Source organism: Physeter macrocephalus, chromosome 6 (genome assembly GCF_002837175.3).
Source record: "Physeter macrocephalus isolate SW-GA chromosome 6, ASM283717v5, whole genome shotgun sequence".
In the NCBI taxonomy this organism is placed as follows: Eukaryota; Metazoa; Chordata; class Mammalia; order Artiodactyla; family Physeteridae; genus Physeter; species Physeter macrocephalus.
Window position 1 is genome coordinate 46,849,738 of NC_041219.1, and position 16,761 is coordinate 46,866,498.

Below are 16,761 nucleotides of genomic sequence, written 5' to 3' on the forward strand. Positions count from 1 at the left end.
CGGCGCAGGGGCCCAGCCGCTCCGCGGCACGTGGGATCCTCCCGGACCGGGGCACGAACCCGCGTCCCCTGCATCGGCAGGCGGACTCTCAACCACTGCGCCACCAGGGAAGCCCAGCACTGGAGTTTTTAAAAATTTCTTTTGATGGGGATAAGAATGGAGGACTGGAAAGGGGGAAGGGGACAAAAGCCAACCAACCAACCAAACCCTGGAACCAAAGCAAGAAGCTCTAAGAAAAGAAGGGGAAATGCCCTGACAGGATGCCTGGTGAACATCCTCAGAAATGGAACAGGCCCAGCTGGCTGTGATTACCTCCGCGGGCCTGTGGGTGGGGCAGGCAGAGGGGGTCCCACTGCCTTGGGAAAATCGCCACCGAGTCAACATGGGCCCAGGAGCTCTCCTCATGCCGCCCTGATGGACACAGGTCCTCTGGCTGGTCCCTCACGCCTGACTCTGGCCGGGTCAAGTGCCTTGCTTCCAGCATACATTTCTCACCACTGGTACTGCCTGGAATTCTGAATACCTTCAAGCATCAAATCTTCCCAATTAAACTCAGCATTTTCTTCCACCTTCCAAAGCTGCTGAGCATAAAATCCGGGCCTTTCCACTTATCAGGCTACTGTGGGTGCTTCCTGGAAGCCTGTTCCCGTCCTCCTTCCCGCCAGTGGCCTCCACTAGTGGCTCTGGGAGTTCTCTGCGAGTGGGAGGGCTCCCGCCGCAACCTGCCACGGCTCCTTCACTTGGCTCTCCGCGAGCCGGCCTGTCGCCTCCCATGCCCAGCAGTCCCTCACCTGTCAGGCACCGGGTGGGTCACACAGCCACAGCGAGACCGCGAGATGATTTTATGCCAATGGAGTCGACACGTTTAAGGAAGTAGCAGGCAGAGGGGCTGGAAGAGGGCAGGGCTGGAGGCTGACGTGGGCACCAGGGAGCTTCGTGGAAAAGGCAGCACCGGGCTTGGCTAAAGCCCCGGAAGGACCGTGTGCCTCCCCATGGCTAGCCCCACCCCACCCCGCCCCTTTCCAGCCCAGGTTGTGGCATGACCTTTCCATAGCATTCCTGCCCTCCAGAACTTAGCATGGGTCCCTATCACTTGTCCAATAAGACTTTTATTATTCCAAAATCTGAATTTACAAGGAATTTTGAAAAACAGCGGGAAAAAAAACGATCAACAAGTTTACACTCTAGCTACAACCCCAATCATGAGCATATTTTATTTCGGCCTTTTTTCACGTCCTGAGTTCCTGCTAGTGGTAACAGATCACTCTGTACGTGACCGTCCCACCCTTCTTCACTGAAAGCTGAGTTAGTGCCCTTGTCCTGCTGGGGCTCAGTCCTGGCCGCCCTTCTCACCTGCCGCTGTCCAGGCCGTAAGGGACCCCCCTCCCACCTCGGTGCGCTGTCTCTCTTCCACCCCATTAGTAAACTCCCCTGTGAGGGACACGTCTGGGTAGCCGTAGCCCTCTCTATTTTAGGGATTTTTCCTCCAGATGGATTCCCAGAAGTGGTATTCCGGGGCAAAGACCACAAGCTTTTTTACTTCTCATCATTCCCCGTTAGACCCCTGTGACTCTGCACTCGGTTTGCTGATTTCCCGCCCTGGAGTGTATCTGCACGAGCAGCCGTCTCATCTGAAGTCATCTTTCTAATGCCCACGCCTTCCCCGACAGAACTGGGATTAGCCACACGTGTTTGTCCGTTCATTCACCCACTCACTCACTCAACAAGGAAGGGGATAGGCAGTGAGAATGAGGTCACGGCCTGCCCTCAGGGAGCTGCCCGACCAGGGGGAGAGAAGTGCTAAGGCCAGGTAAGACCAGGGATGGGGGGGCCAAACCGAGAGGCCCGGGAGCCTCTCCCTAAACTGCACGAGGCCCAGCGCAGGGAGAGGTGTGTTTGGGCGTGGGATGCCGGCCGTGTGTGTGTGTGTGTGTGTGTGTGTGTGTATGCACACGCCTGCACGGGTTTGGTGAAGCTGGAGTAGCAGGTAGGGCCCTGGTGTCTGTCGAAGGAGGAGCTAGAAAGCAGGCCTGCGTCTGACGTGCCCAAGACGCAGCCAGAGGTGATCCCCTGCCACTCCTACGTTGGCGGGTTTAAAGCTCCAGATCTCAGACTCGGAGAGCAATCGGCACGCGTGGCTCTGCCGATGGGCCACCATTTCGCACACCGCTGTCTCCTCCGGAGCCACTCTCCCAGCTGGCCGAGCCTTTTCACCTCTAGGCTTTGCACGTGCTGTTCCCTGCCGCCCTCACGCCACCTCCGCCCCCACCTGGTGACCTTCCACTCGTTGCTGGCAGGGCGAGGTGGCCCCCGCCCCTCCCCTCTCACCCCAGTACTCGGTGTCGTGTTCATGACACCAAGGATGCCGCTCTGGGACTACTTCTGCGCAGAGCCTCGGACTCCCTGAGCGCGCCAGTCACGTCTAAATAACCTCCGGACCCCCGGACCTGGCAGATACGGGCACTCAGGGGGTCAGCTGCTGACCCAGAGGTTACAAATCATTTCTCCCAACCAGACGGCCACAGCAACAGCAGCTCTCGCTCCGCGCCCACAGGCCGCCAGGCCCTCCACATCCTGGACTCTGATTCCAGTCCCGCACCTCAGCTACGTGATTACACACCAAGAGGGAAAAACGTCTTCTGGGGCGGGGGGAAGCTGCGTACAGACATCGCCGCACGACCGTAACCGTATATGGTCAGTTCTACACGCAGATGAAATCGGACAAGGACATCAGGACGTGAAAGCCGTTGACCTGTTGCGGTGGCGAGCTAACGGGGGAATTATTTTCTGTCTTTTCTATTGATTTCTCTGAGTGTTTCTGTATAACTATCACACTTGTGGAAGGCGGATAAGTAAACAGACCTTTTCAACTCTGCGTGACCAGCACCGTGACTCTGGTCGGTCGGGGGCAGGCCGGGGACCAGGTCAGGCGGCCAGGAAGGCCGGGAAGGGGTGCAGACCGACGGACTAGGGCCCTCGGGACAGGCAAGGGGAGACGTTCTCCAGGTGGGAGGAAGCAAAGGGGGCAGGGGGACAGGCTTCATATTCACACGGAGAGAAGGCAAGGCTGGAGCGGCTCGCGGAGCCCGGAGCCCGAGAAGCCAGCTGCCCGGCGGAGGACCCCAGACTCGTCCAATGGCAAGAGGGGCCCCAGGAGGATCCCCCTGAGAGAGGCCTCCGCCAAGGCTCATCCAGATGACTTCACCGGCATCTGACCCCTTGGCGGCCAGCACGGAAAAGCCAGGGCAGGGCAGGTCGGCCTGTGGGATCCCCTCCCACCGTTAAGGTAACACCTGAGGGGTTACTAAAGACCCCAGACCAAGCAGCTGGGAGGCTGCCACCACGGCTACCTTCCTCCCACAAACAAGGAGTGCCAGCCGGGTGCGAGCCCTCCCTGCCGGCGGGTCTATTCCAGCTGCGTGTGGTTGGGACGAGGCAGATCCAGGGAGGGGGCTGGAGCAGGCGAGGCATGGGGGTGCCGAATGGCCACTGTAAACAGCCTGTCGGTGCTGGGAAAGGATGGTCGCCGCAGCCTCTGTGCAGAGGCAGCCGGGCCCGGCAAACGTCCAGGGTGACCCCGTCACCACCCAGGGCACACACTGCTCCAAAGTAAGCAAGGTGACTGGCAGAGGAAGGACGGTACTGGGTGCGCTGGGACACGCTTATTCGTGGATAATGCCCGTTTTTAGGCACACAGTTCAGTTCTGGCTTGGGGCATATGTTTCGGTGGTGAAGTATTTTTAAAGAGCCTTCACAAGACACTTATTTTCTGTTTATTTCTCTGAGTTCCGACCCAGCCCTTGGCCTACGAACTGCAAACACGAAAGATGAAGGAACGTGTCTGCTCGCCTGGCCTGTCCTCTGCAACTGGGTGTTTTTCTTTGCTGTTTATGGACTTGGCATTCTCCGCCCTGGGACAGAGCAGGACCTCCTCCCCAGGTCACCAAACTGAGACCTATTCAAAGGTGAGGCTGGCACAGGGCGACTGACAACAGATTTCAACACCGTCCTACCAATGGGAAGGGCCGCCTCCTATTGTGATGTGGTCTCTGACCTGAACACACAACCAAAGGGAGAGCAGGAAGGAGAGGCGGCGAAGGCCCCGACGCCCGTTGGGTGCCTCCCTGCCGCCACACAGACCCCCTGGCTTCATATGCCTAAGGCTCCCTCCCGGGAACACCATCACTCCTCTTTCTGGGGTAAGCACAGCGCAGAGCTGGCCCCCAAGCGCTGCTAGGAAGGGGGCTGGGAGCCAAGGCTGATGCGTCTGCTTCCTAGGTCCCTGCTCTCCCCTCATCTACAACAGAGGCTAGAAGGAGCTGGGCCTGGAGGTGAGGACGGGGACAGGGGAGTCCTACACAGGGGGCTGCAGTCACGCGGGCTGCTAAGAGCCCCCCACCGCCCGCCCCTGCTACCGCCACGCGGATCTCAGAAGTTCTGAGAGCGCTGAAGCTCCGCCCCCATGCCGGGCTTGCGCACGCGCCGCCGTCAAACCGTGCCCTCCTGGAGAGTCAGAATCCAACCTTCTGCCCCCTTCACCGGCCGACCGCCCATCCCTCCATCACACAAAGCAACCTGCCCTGGGCCCAGGAACACGGCGCTAAGTCACTCTGGAGCATGGCTCTCCGGGACCTCCCGGGGCGGGAGAGACCCGCCCCTGGTGTCCAGGGACAAGCCAGGAGCTCAGTACTGAGGCAGAGGGCAGCCTGAGGGGGCTGTAGGCCCCCAGCGGAAAGGTGTGCAACTCAGGGAAAGCTTTCTGGAGGGGCTGATGCCCGAGCTGAGTCGTGACAAGTAGGTGTCAGCCAAAGAGAGCGTTAATGAAGAGCTCGGGGGAGGGTGATTCGGGCAGGAGGAACAGCAGGTGTAAAGACGCGCCAGAGCAGGAGAGCGGGGTACCACTCAGGGAAATGGAAGCTGCTTGCCGTGCTGGAGATTACGGTTCTGAGAAATAAGGAGAAAGAAGTAGACAGGGACTGCAGCTGGTAGGGACGAGGAGCTTGGCCATCGTCCCTGAGGACACTCCACGCCACCAAGTCATCGAATCACAAGGTGTTGGAGGGAGAAGGGCTCGGACACAGCAGCCAGGCCAAACGGGGGTTCCAAACAGTGCTCCTGGCGTCAGGGACCTTGTGGAGGTGGGGACGGGCTCCACGGAGAGCAGGGCTCTCATCCCTGCCGGTCTTGCCTCCCGTTTCAGCCAGAGTAGTGTGACCACCGTATGATTCTGCTTGAAACAAATGGTTCTGCTGCTAGAGACAAAACCCCATGAGATCTCAAAACCATTGGTCGACTCCCATCCCTCTTTTCACATATGATGGGGAAACTGAGGCGCAGAGAGGTATAGGGAGTTGCCCAAGGTCCCCCAGCAAGTCCACGGCCCAGAGAGCCTGATTCCTGGCCCACTGCCCTTTCCCCCCAGCACTCGCCTGCCCCTCTGGAAGAAGCTGCCCGCGGCTCTACCCCAGCCCTAACTCCTGGGCCCCGGTCCTGAGCTGGCTGCAGGCATGAGGCTGGAGAAGGCCACTCCACCCCCCGAAAACACACCCGGGTCTCAATCAATCCACCTCCCTCCCTGCTCCAGGGTCTCCCTGGTTCTGTAGTGACTTGGGGAAAGAAGGAAGCCCATTTATAAAGATTCACACTGTTGTCCCGTGTGTTTCTTTTCCTCAAGCCAAAGAATTTCCATCAGATTAACAGTTGTAAAAAGCCGGGAGGAGAAGCAAGTCTGAATCCAACTTGTCCTTTGACGGCAAACCCCTCCAACCCAGTGTGTTTAGACCACCTGAATGTGGGCCAAGACTCGGGAAAGGCAGGGAGGGGAAGGCTTGAATAGCACAGGAAGAAACCTCTCCAGTTTACCTTGAAAAATACTGGTGTTTATGGAGTAAGTATATGACTGTCCGAAGCTGTTTAGTTTTACATTAAAATGTTCAGCATTTTTTTCCCCAGCAAGAAATGCACTTGAGCTGTTGAAGCATAAAGACAAATAAACAGAGGCAACTCGAGCCTTCGTTAGGGGTTCAAGGGAGCAACACATTGCCTCCAGCTGTCCTCCAGGATGAGAGAGGGCGCCTTCAAAAGGGCTGGAGCGCGGCCCTTTCATCCTGCCAGGGACCAGCCCGGCGCAGGGAGAGCTGTGACCGGAGCATCTGGGCCTCTGCGGTGCTTCCCTCCCACGTGTGCAGCTCGGCTCCGGGGCCCCGCTGCCGCCTCCCAGGCTCCTCTCCTCCTCTTCTCCCTCTGCCTGGTGCCCTGTGGTGTCACCTGCACATCTGATCCTACCAGACGGGGATCATGTTCGTTTTGTAGAAAACAAAACTGAGACTGAGAAAGAGGGGACAAGGGTCCAAGGTCACAAAATGAGTATGTGGCAGAGCTGGGGCTGGAAGCCCTGATGCCACGTGACCCTTGCCGACGGGTGAGTACAAGAAGCAGCGCGGGAGGAAGGAGAGGTTTCTGACCCGGGAGGGTGGTGAGCAGTGGCTCATTTGGCAGAAGCACCGTGTGGAACACAGACAACAGTCCCCAACAGTCCCCTGAGCCTCACCCCCAGCTCAGGGACGAGGCTCGTCCCCCTGCCTCTTGGCCAGCTCAGAAAGGACATCCATTTTCTTTAAAAAGTATTCTGACTTTGCACACCAGGAATAAGTGATAATTAGGTAATTCACATCTGTCGAGCCCTTGGTGTGCGCCAGGCACGTGCCCTGCAAAGCTTATCTCATTCGGTCTCCGCGTCACCCCTGTCAAATACGCACTGCCACCAGCCACCCCGTAGAGATGAGGGTACAGAGGCCCAGAGACGTGAAGTCACCTGCTCACGGTCACACAGTTAAGTGATGGATCCAGGATTCAAAGCTAGGTTGGCTGACTCCCGATGCTTCTTGAGGGCTGGGACTATGTCATCTATCTCCCAACTGCGAGCTCCCAGCCCAGGACATGGCACAGGGCAGGTGCTCATGGAATCTTATGAAACGAACGAACGTTAAAGAGCTCCGGATTTTGACGCTATCTAGAAGCTCTAGGCTCTCACATTCTCGCCGAACCCCAGACCTGACTACCCCGCAGACTTCTGAACTTGTACACCACTTCCATTCAGATGGCTACTGATTATCTCAAATTGAACTTGGCCAAACAGGATCTTAGTCCACCCCGCCCCCCACTCCAAAACCTGTCCTACCCCGTCTTTCCCATCTCAGCCACAGCAGCACAGCTACACAGTAACTCTGAGCAAAAAACTAGCAGTCTGTCTCGATTCCTCTCTTCCCCTCACTTCTTACATCTAGTCCATCATCAATTCATTTTGGCCCTGTTTTCAAAACATACGTGAATTCAACCACTTCTCATTACCGCCACCACTGTCACCTGGCCAACCAACATCTCTGACCCAAATTGCCACAGGGGTCTCTGCCTCTTATTCCAGGTAACACATTCTCTGTTGAGCAGCCAGAAAGCAAATCTCTTAATTAAACTGTCAATCCCTGGTTAAAATGTCCCGTGGTTTCCCAACTAATTTAGAATAAAATCCCAACTCCCTTCTAGGGCCTACGAGGCCGCACATGGCCTGGCCCTGACCACTCCCGACATTGTCTCCAGAGCCTCTCCCTCCCTCAAGACCCTCCAGGCACAGTGACCTGTGCCCAAACTCACCCAGCTTGTCCCCACCTCGGGCCACTGCCTTTGTCCTCCCCTCCTGCCTGGAGGGAAGGTCCTCCCTAGATCTTCACAGGGCAGCTTCCTCCTCCTCCCTGAGGCCCCCTTCCCCAAGCGCCCCCCGCCCCCCCAAGAACACGGATGGACCTCTGTAACTGCCTTGACAGGTAGAGTTGGGTGAAAGTGACTTCTGAGACGAGACTGGAAAACTTCCACGCACTTGTGTCTTGTTCTCTTGGGACCCAGCGGCCATGCTGTGAGGAAGCCCACACCAGCCCATGTGGAAAGACCACACCGGGAGGCTGCCCGTAAGTGTTCTGGCTAACAACCGACATCCACCGTTAGACGTCAGCAGAGAAGCCTCCAGATGAGTCCAGCCCCCATCAAGTCATCTCTGGCCTCACGTCTTCCCAGCTGAGGCCCCAAACACCGTGCAGCTCAGACAGCCGTCCCTGCTGCGTCCTGTCTGAATTCCCGACCCACGCCATCTGAAGGCAGAGTCAAAGGGTGTTTTATGCCACTAAGTGTGGGCGGTTTTTATGCAGCAATAGTAACAGGAATGCCACCCTCTCCAACGCTGTCATCCTGCCGCCATCACGTTCTATCACCTTGTTTTATTAGTTTTCACTGGAGTTGACCTGACTGAGCTTACTCTACTGAGTTACAAGTTTACCTGTGCAGTCTTCCCTCCTCCCTAATGCGGGTGCTTGGTTGCTTTTGTTCACCACTCACTGTATCTTCAGCACTTAAAACCAGGTCTGGCACACAGCAGGCGCTCAGAACAATTTTTTTGAATAAACAAATGGGTGAATACTAGGTTGGAGGCTTGCGTCACTGCGAATATAGCCCTTTCGACCTGTCATCAGAAGCGTGAACATTTCTGTGTTTCTCATGAACCTGGGAGTCCTGCGACACACGCTCCATCTAATTCACCTGGATCTCTGCTAGGTGCCCAGCACAGACGCTGGCTGAGCTTGAGGACCCTCTTCGAACTCTTTCATTCATTCATTCTACAAATGTTTATTATGTGCCTGTGATATGCCAGACACCACACTAGATTCTGAGGAGGAAGACGAGATAAACAGGATAGCTTCTGCCTGCAGAAGAAGAAGGGAGGACCCCAGTGCAGGGCCACAGTGCATGTGTGTACGACGTGGCCACAGAAGACTCTGGAGCAAAGGGAGATGGAGGTTGGGTCTCGAATGACAAGTAGGACCTCACCAGGTCATGCTGGGGGAGGGGTCTCAGGGAGCAGCCCTGAACAGCGGGGGGTGGGGGGTGGGGGGTGTAGAAGGACCGTGTGGATTTAAGAAAGGCTGGGCCAGAGGGCGCAGGTGGGCAAGGAGAGGGGAGGAGAGGAGGCTGCAGCAAGCACCCTGGCCTGAGGGCTCCGTGAGCCGGCGGACAGAAGAACTGGGTGCTCCTGTGAAAGTGATGGGAGCCATACGAGAGGGTTCAGTAATAACAGGGCTCTGCTCGTTCACACGGGGTAAGACAAATGCCCCAAAGAAGCTCAAGGGTGACACAAGGCTCCTGCATGGGCAGCAAGATCCTGCCTTGGCCTGGGAGGCAGTACAGGTTTGGGGGAACTCTCTGGAACAGGGGCCGCCCTCACGCCCTTCAGCACGCCACCCACCAGCCTGGCTTGGCAGACGCTAGGGTTTCTCAGTGACTCTCAGACTCAGAGCAGGGCATATCTAACCCCCAGGGAAGGAGGCCCCTCCCTGATCCGGACCAGCCTCCCAGAGCTTCTTCTGTTCCGGGTGCCATGAGGCAAGGGGCGGGCAGTGGCTTACAGGCTTGAACTGGCAAATGCACAGACCTGGGCTCTGGTCCCAGCCCTACCACTTACTGGCTGTGTGACCTTACATAGGTCACTTTCCCTCTCTGAGCCTCAGTTTCCTCATTCGTAAAGAGGGGATACTAATGGCTTCTGCCTATGGATGCTGTGAGAACTAAACGACAGAATGTGAGCACGACATCCTGGGCGACTCCAGGTGCACGGCAGAGGTGCGGCCAAGCTTCCCTCATCTCACCTAAGAGAAGCTGACTACCCAGCACAAGGCCGGGCATACGGTAGGTGCTCCGTAAGTGTTAACGGGAATGTAGCGATCTGGTTAACAAAACAACTGTTCTGTTGAACCTGGCTACAGATGACTTCTCTTCATCAGGGGAAAAAGTGCTGAGAAGCATGTCCAAAATTCAGACTGTGAGCAACTTGAGAAGCATATTTTTCAGCAAGTCAAGATAAAGACTGGGGTCGCAGAAAACATCTGGCTAAGTGAACTAACGGCTTTAGGGAGAAAGCAGCCTTGCTTTGTGGAGTCGGGAAAAAATTATCCACTGCTGGTTTTAATTTAAGATGAAAAAAACTTATTCTATTAGCCTCAATATTGCTCTTATGTCCAATTGCATGGAGTTTGGAATAATATTTTTCAAACAGAACTACTGCTATTTCAAGTAATTACAATGCTAAAAGCAGTCATTCGGGGTTGAGCAAGGACCTCATCATGGTTTCAATTCCCTCTGGTGTCATTTTCTGTTATATTTGAGAAATTCCTCAATAAAGATGTCAAATAGAAACAGGGTTTTACTCCCCAGAGGACAGATTTGGCCATCCTCCAGGACACAGTCCCAGGCAAGCCATCTCCACAAGAAAATAACCTCATTTGCTCAAAAAAAAAGAAAAGGTTCAACTGTGAAAACCCAGGCAAGAAAATAACCCTTCGGCCGTCAGCCTCATTTCTCCTAGTTAGCTCAGAATGCTTTTCAAACTGTGCTGACCAGGCTCCATTCCAGCCATCACGCCGAAGGAATTCAGTGGTGGTTGAGAGCAGAATGTTACAACCGGACGGGACTTTTGACCCAGACTTGGAGACAAAACAACAGGAGACGCAAACAGGCCTAACTGTCCCTGACGGGTGATGGGTTGTGGAGTGGGGCTCAGGGTGACTGACCAGAGACGGTCAGGGCTGCGCAAAGCAGCAAGAAGGCAGACACAGAACCTTCCAACCGCTCAGTCGGCTTCCCACCCCCACCAAACACCCACTGAGGGCAGGCCCTGTGCTGGAAGCTTCACCAGGCAGCGTGAACACAATTCCTACTGAGACCGAGCAGGCAGCTGAATTACCAACGGGTTGTGAGCAGTAGGGAACGGTGGGGAGTGCAGCAATCAGGAACGTACACACGCCCTCCAAAGCGGGCAGCCACAGTGCGGCTCCTGCCGGCTGCTGCTGGCACCACACTGAGACGTGGGCAAGAGGTGCCCCTGCTCTTGGCTCCATGCCTTGAGGGGCCCTGTGCTGCCCCTCCTGTGGCTGCAGCCCTTCCCATACGGGAGGGAGTCCACGTGGGGTCATGGCACCTGGGACACATACCCATCCTTCTAGACCACATTCTGGGTGTCTGAGACCCCCAAATTCCCTGTCCAAATGGCCCAAGCCTGTCTCTTCTCAGAGGGACAAATAACAGGAGCAAAAGCCAAAGGGAAGATGGTTTGGGGGCAAATGGCCAGAGCTTACACATTCAGGTTGGGGTGTCCTCACGCTCCCTGTGGTGTAGGATGGAGCCAGGGGTGAGAAGAAGGGGCGGGGAGCAGGCACTGCCCACGCTACCACTTTCTGGCGCAAAACTCCAAGGAGTCCTAGAGTTCTAAATTCCGGTCTAGCCTTCCAAGTCATTAGGAATACTTGTCAAGGTAGAAAAGATTGAACATATTCTGGTCTGAAGCTTCGTAATGACTTCCACATTTGACCACATGGGATATGCACCCCTGCCCAAGTCCCACAAAGTCAGGGGCCGGGTGACTATGGCCAAGCAGGAACAATGCTGGAAATACTGATTTTTATGTGACACCCCTTGATTTATAAATGTTGACAAATAATTCAATCACCGCCACCATCATCACGATCATATCGTCAACACGGCGGGGAGAGACCAAACACGTTTACAGGCTGGAGGAGGGCTGTGGGCTGCCAGCTTGAAGCCTCTGCAACAAATTGACGACACCACCCAGCACCCGCGGAGAATTTCGCATCAGTACGTTCAGCTCTCCGGGTCTACCTTCACATTTAATGGTCACAGTGACCCCGAGACAGGCATTTCTGACCCACTCTGCAGTCAGGGGCACTGACACATGGAGAGTCAGTAACTGGTCTCCAACACAGAACTCACGCGTGGCGGTGACAGAATTTGGGCCACATCTTCCAGCTGCAAGTCCAGCTTCCTCGTACAGCGTTACTTGTTTCAGCCAGTATCTATAAGCCTCCACGATCCTGACACTGTGCTGGGCACTTTTTCAGCGTTTTACGGGTGAGGGAGCTGCGGCTCTGAGAGCTTACGCGGTCAGGCGGGGCTGGAGCCAGCGGGAGCCAAGGTCTGTCTTCTCTAGGGCCGGAGTTTTGTCTTGAGAAGGAAAAAGCCCAAACATAAGGAGGTCTGTCGGGAAGCGTCTGCCCCAGCTAAACGCAGAGGAGCAACAGAGAGAGCCTTTTGTCGGCTGCCATATGTGTGAGTTAGAGCCCTACGAAGTTGCAATCTGTGCTCGGAGGCGGGGGTGGGTGGAGTCTTACCCAGTTCCTTAAATGGATCCGTGTAAAAAGAATCGCTGTGAAAATCCTGTTGAAACAAAGACCTGCACAGACCCCGTTAGTCTGGAGGCGCTGGGTACGCCTGCCGTAGCCAAGAACAAGGGTGTCTACAAACAGGTGACTGCCCAGGTAAGAGGGCTGTGACGAGGAGGGGAGCCTGTGTCCCACACAGCCCAGGGGCTGCAGACGGCAGGCCTGGCCCCCACAGGGTCTCGGGGGCGTCAGACCAGCCCACCGCGATACATCTGATCTGCAAGTCGATGACCAGACTGATGCCCGTTACGTTCGTGTGCTCGGTGCCAGGCACTCTCAGGATGCTCGACACCCACGATCCCTCTCAGTCCTCGCAAGAGCCGTGCGAGACAAAGGACTGCGGATTCTGTTTTACAGGTGATGAAACTGAGGCCCGGAGGCGAGGTGGCCAAAGGTCACACAGCTGATAACTGGCAGAACCAGAATCTGGGCCCAGAACCGGTAGTTCCCAAGGTCCGTCTTCCTGACCACCGGGGGTATTGCCTGCTGTTCCACAGAGACTGTCAGCTCTGCCTTCATGGACTAATCAATTTCTGAAATGTACTCTATCGTCTGAAAAAAGGGGCGAGCAACTAGTAAAGTTAAATGCTTATGCTCTTGGGAGGATTAAACGAGAGAAAACTTGAACAGCACTGAACTTGGCGTCTGGCACAATGAATGCTGTACAGCCTCGGTTCTCCGCGATCTCACCGAAGGCTCTGCCTGCCTCGGCAGCCCCACCTCCCGCTCTTCCTCCCCACACACCCCCCACCCCGCCCCCCCAGCCCAGCCCCAAGGAGCCACCCACAGCTCTCCACGCAGGCGCAGGCTCTGCCCTCGACCCAGTAAACCGCTCGCCGACCTTTGGAGATCCTGTTCGATACAGTCCCCCGGAGGAGTCAGGCCCCACCCCCCGCAACCCCATGCAGGGGTAGCTCTTCACAGATCCCTCTGGGCTTTAACGGTCCAGACCTCCATTTTGGCACTTATTTGGGGTGTAATTACATGTTTATGGATCTGTTTCCCATAACAAGCTCATCTGAGATCCAACATGCATTCAACAAAAACAGGCAGAGGAATTGAAGACGAATACACCACTGACTCTGGAGAAGTTTCGGAGCGCTTGGGATGTCAAGCTTCCTATGCCACACACCGAAAAACCAGTTGGCACGGTGGAAGGGTTACTGAGCCCTTCCAGGAAGCACTGCATCGAAAGCCATAAAAAAAAATCCAAATGATCCTTTTGACCCAGTAGTTCCAGGAAGACTTGCTAAGGAAACAGTTGGGGAAACAAGAAAAAAAGTTCTATGCCCAGAGTCACCTCTGGATTCTGATGGTAAAAACAAACAAAATAAGCAAGCAGTTTAAACGTCCAACCACAGAAGGGTGTCTGAGTCACCTACAGTAATACTAATGCTTGTCTGTTGACTATTTATACTCACCAAGTGCCAGCCACTTCACTTCACTGTGCCATTTTATCCTCACATACAACCTAGTGAGGCAGACAGCGTGTTATCCCTGTTGCAATCATGGTGACAGGCACCGCTCTGAGAACCGAGAGCCCTGGGACGGGCACACTTCTCAGCCGTCCGGGCACGACCGCAATTTCTGCTCACAGCAGCGTGTGAGACGGCTGCTCTTCACACCCTCCCTTTACCAACAAGTGACTGAGGCTCAGAGATGTTAAGAACGGGTTCCCAGCCACACCACACTCCGGCCAAGTCCATGGTCTCACCCTCTAGGCTCCAGCCATCGTTCCCCCGGTCACTCAGCAGCCGGTAGCAGAAGAGGGCTTGGGGGACCGGGGCACCTGCTTTGAGACCATGTGGTTTCTACCGGGAGATGTTCCTCCTGCTACAGGCTGCAAACCACCTCTATTACGGGTTGAATGACACCCCTCCAAAGATGGCGAAGTCCTGATCTCCAGTGCCGGTGAAAGTAACCCCTTGTGGAGACAGGTTACTGGCAGATGATCAAGTTAAGATGAGGTCAGTAGGGTGCACCCTAATCCAATACGACCGTGTCCTTAGAAAAAGGGGACATTTGGCCACAGAGACAGGCACGCAGAGAGCAAAGACAGTGTGAAAACAGAGGGAGGATGTGGTCTACAAGCAAAGGAAAGCCTGAGGCTACCAGAAGCTAGGAGAGAGGCATGAAACACGTCCTCCCTCAAAGCCCCCAGAAGGAACCACCCCTGTTGACACCACAACTTCAGATTTTAGCCTCTAGAACTATGACGGCATAAATTTCTGTAGCTTAAGCCACTCGGCTGTTACTTTGTTACAGCAGCCCCGGGTTGTTAGTCACTTATCAAACCATGAGGCACCTAGGAAAAGGGTGATAACAGGGGCCAGGTACCTGATCGCAACTACAGTGTAATCACACCTGGCTGCAGAGAGACGCCTGAACACAAACACACCAGTGTAACTAAGATACTTTCCAGTTCTTCCTTGTTCTACGTTTTCCCAATTTTACCCGGAAAGTTTGCATTACTCATAAATTTTATACAACTGTTTTAAAAATATATGTATTTGAACCAGGAGAATCTGGAGGTGTGTAAGAATCCTTGTTATGGGCTGAACTGTGCTTTCCCCCAAATTCGTATGTTGAAGGTCTAAGCCCCAGTACCTCAGAATGTGACTGTATTTAAGATGGGACCTTGAAAGAGGTAATTACGTTGAAAATGAGTTGTTAGGAAAGCTTCTACTCCAGTATGACTGGTGTCCTTATAGGAAGAGGAGATTAGGACAGAGAGAGAGAGACAGGCATCAGATACCAGCACGCAGAGAGAAGACCACGTGAACACCCAGCAAGAAGGGGGCCAGCTGCAAGCCAGGGAGAGAAGCCTCAGAATAAAAAGAGACCCATCAACACCGTGACCTCGCACTTCTAGCCTCCAGGACTGTGAGAAAATAAATTCTTGTTGTTTAAGCCCCTCAAGCTGTGCTTCTTTGTTACGGCAGCCCTAGCAAACTAATACAAGGAACCAAAAGAGGGCAATTCTTCCCACTACCCCAGCGCTGCCAGCCGGAGCTGAGAAACAGGCAGGGTGTGCCCAGCGGGCAGGGCACAGCTGCGTCACTCACCCAGGCAGTTGTGTCCGTCGTGTGCCAGCATGAAGCCGTCAAAGCAGGTGCACCTGTAGTTCCCCGGGATATTGATGCACTCGTGGACACAGCCCCCGTTGTAGCAGTCATTCTCACACTCGTCGATGTCTGCAAAATGAGGTGCACGAGAGGTGTCAGAGGAAGAGCCTGGGGGTCCCCTCTCCCCCCACTGCTGAAGTCACCAGGACATGAGTGGTTAGGGGGTCACTCAACAGGTGTTCACTGAAGTCCCTGCTGGGGGCGTGGGACCCAAAGGTTACACCGATGAAGAGCCTGGCTCTGCCACGAGGTTGGCCACCGCCTTGGGGAGCAGGGCCACGTGCCAGGCATGTCTGGGGTGATTTTCAGATTCCCCCCTACAGAGAAGCAGGCAAGATTCCCACCCATACCTCCCCCCTTTGAAGCCCTCTCAACACTAACAGCACGCAGGGACCCTGTCTAAAATCCCCCCAAACTGCCTCTTTTCAGGATATTTGAAAGCTTCCCAGAGGTGGAGACTTCATTACTTGTGAGGCAGGGTGTATGAAATAAATGAACTTTGCACACCACCAAAAAATGTAACCTCTGGAATGAGAGAAAAGTCCACATACTCCCCCCAGAGTTTCCTTCCAGATCAGCGTCTGAAGTCTGAATTTCTACTGCTCCAGTTTCCTTGTTACAACAAAGTCTTCTGTCTCAAAAACAATGGCCAATAGCCTTTGTAAAGGTCACCCTTTTTGCCGTTTCAAGTCTTTCTCAACATTTCCCATCAGGGGTCAAAGAGCTATCAGTTCTGAAGTTCCAGAGAGATTTGAGAGACCCTGGTGAGCAATCGCGAGTCTAGTTAACATTCAATGAGCTGCTTCTGTGCCCAAGTCCCGGGGGCGACACCACGCGTAGCCATCGACCCAGTCCCCATGGTAACTCTGAGACATAGGCACCATCGTTGTTATTCCAATCTTACAAAGGCATCGAAGAAGCCGAGGCACAAGAAGGCCAAACCCTTGCCAACGGTCACACACCTAGAAGGGCTATAAGTGGGATTCGACCAGTGCAACCCCCGAGGGCAGCAGAGGGGAGGGGGGTGTTCAACCTACCCACCCAGATCTCCACAGGCTCTGCGGAGAAGCAGGAAAGGGGGCAGCCAGAAGTGTCCCACAGTGGAACCAGACGTTCCCCAGTGGAACCGGAAGTGTTCCCACAGCCAAACCAGAAGCAGTAGTGCCCCGTCTCAGCAGTACTAGAAGTGCTTTGCAAGAGGCTACCACGTGGGAAGAAGCAGTCTCCCCTCTACCTGGTCGAAGAGGGATTTCTGAGGCCAGGCTCCAGCTACGAAAGCCAGGAAGGGGCCAGCCTGAAGAGAGGGAACTGAAAGCAAACCTGGCCACTCCTGCAAACGCCTGAGGAGCTGGCACAAGGAG

General features: G+C 54.9%; 1 protein-coding gene across 2 annotated transcripts in view; it reads right to left on the minus strand.

The window, feature by feature from the left end:
* SCUBE1 (signal peptide, CUB domain and EGF like domain containing 1) overlaps positions 1 to 16,761 on the minus strand; it is a 137,741-nt gene that overhangs the window by 99,821 nt on the left and 21,159 nt on the right. For both annotated transcript variants that reach the window (XM_024127391.2, XM_024127390.2), the window contains exon 3: positions 15,341 to 15,469. In XM_024127391.2, the coding sequence (XP_023983159.1) occupies positions 15,341 to 15,469 (129 nt within the window). The remainder of the gene's footprint in view (positions 1 to 15,340; positions 15,470 to 16,761) is intronic.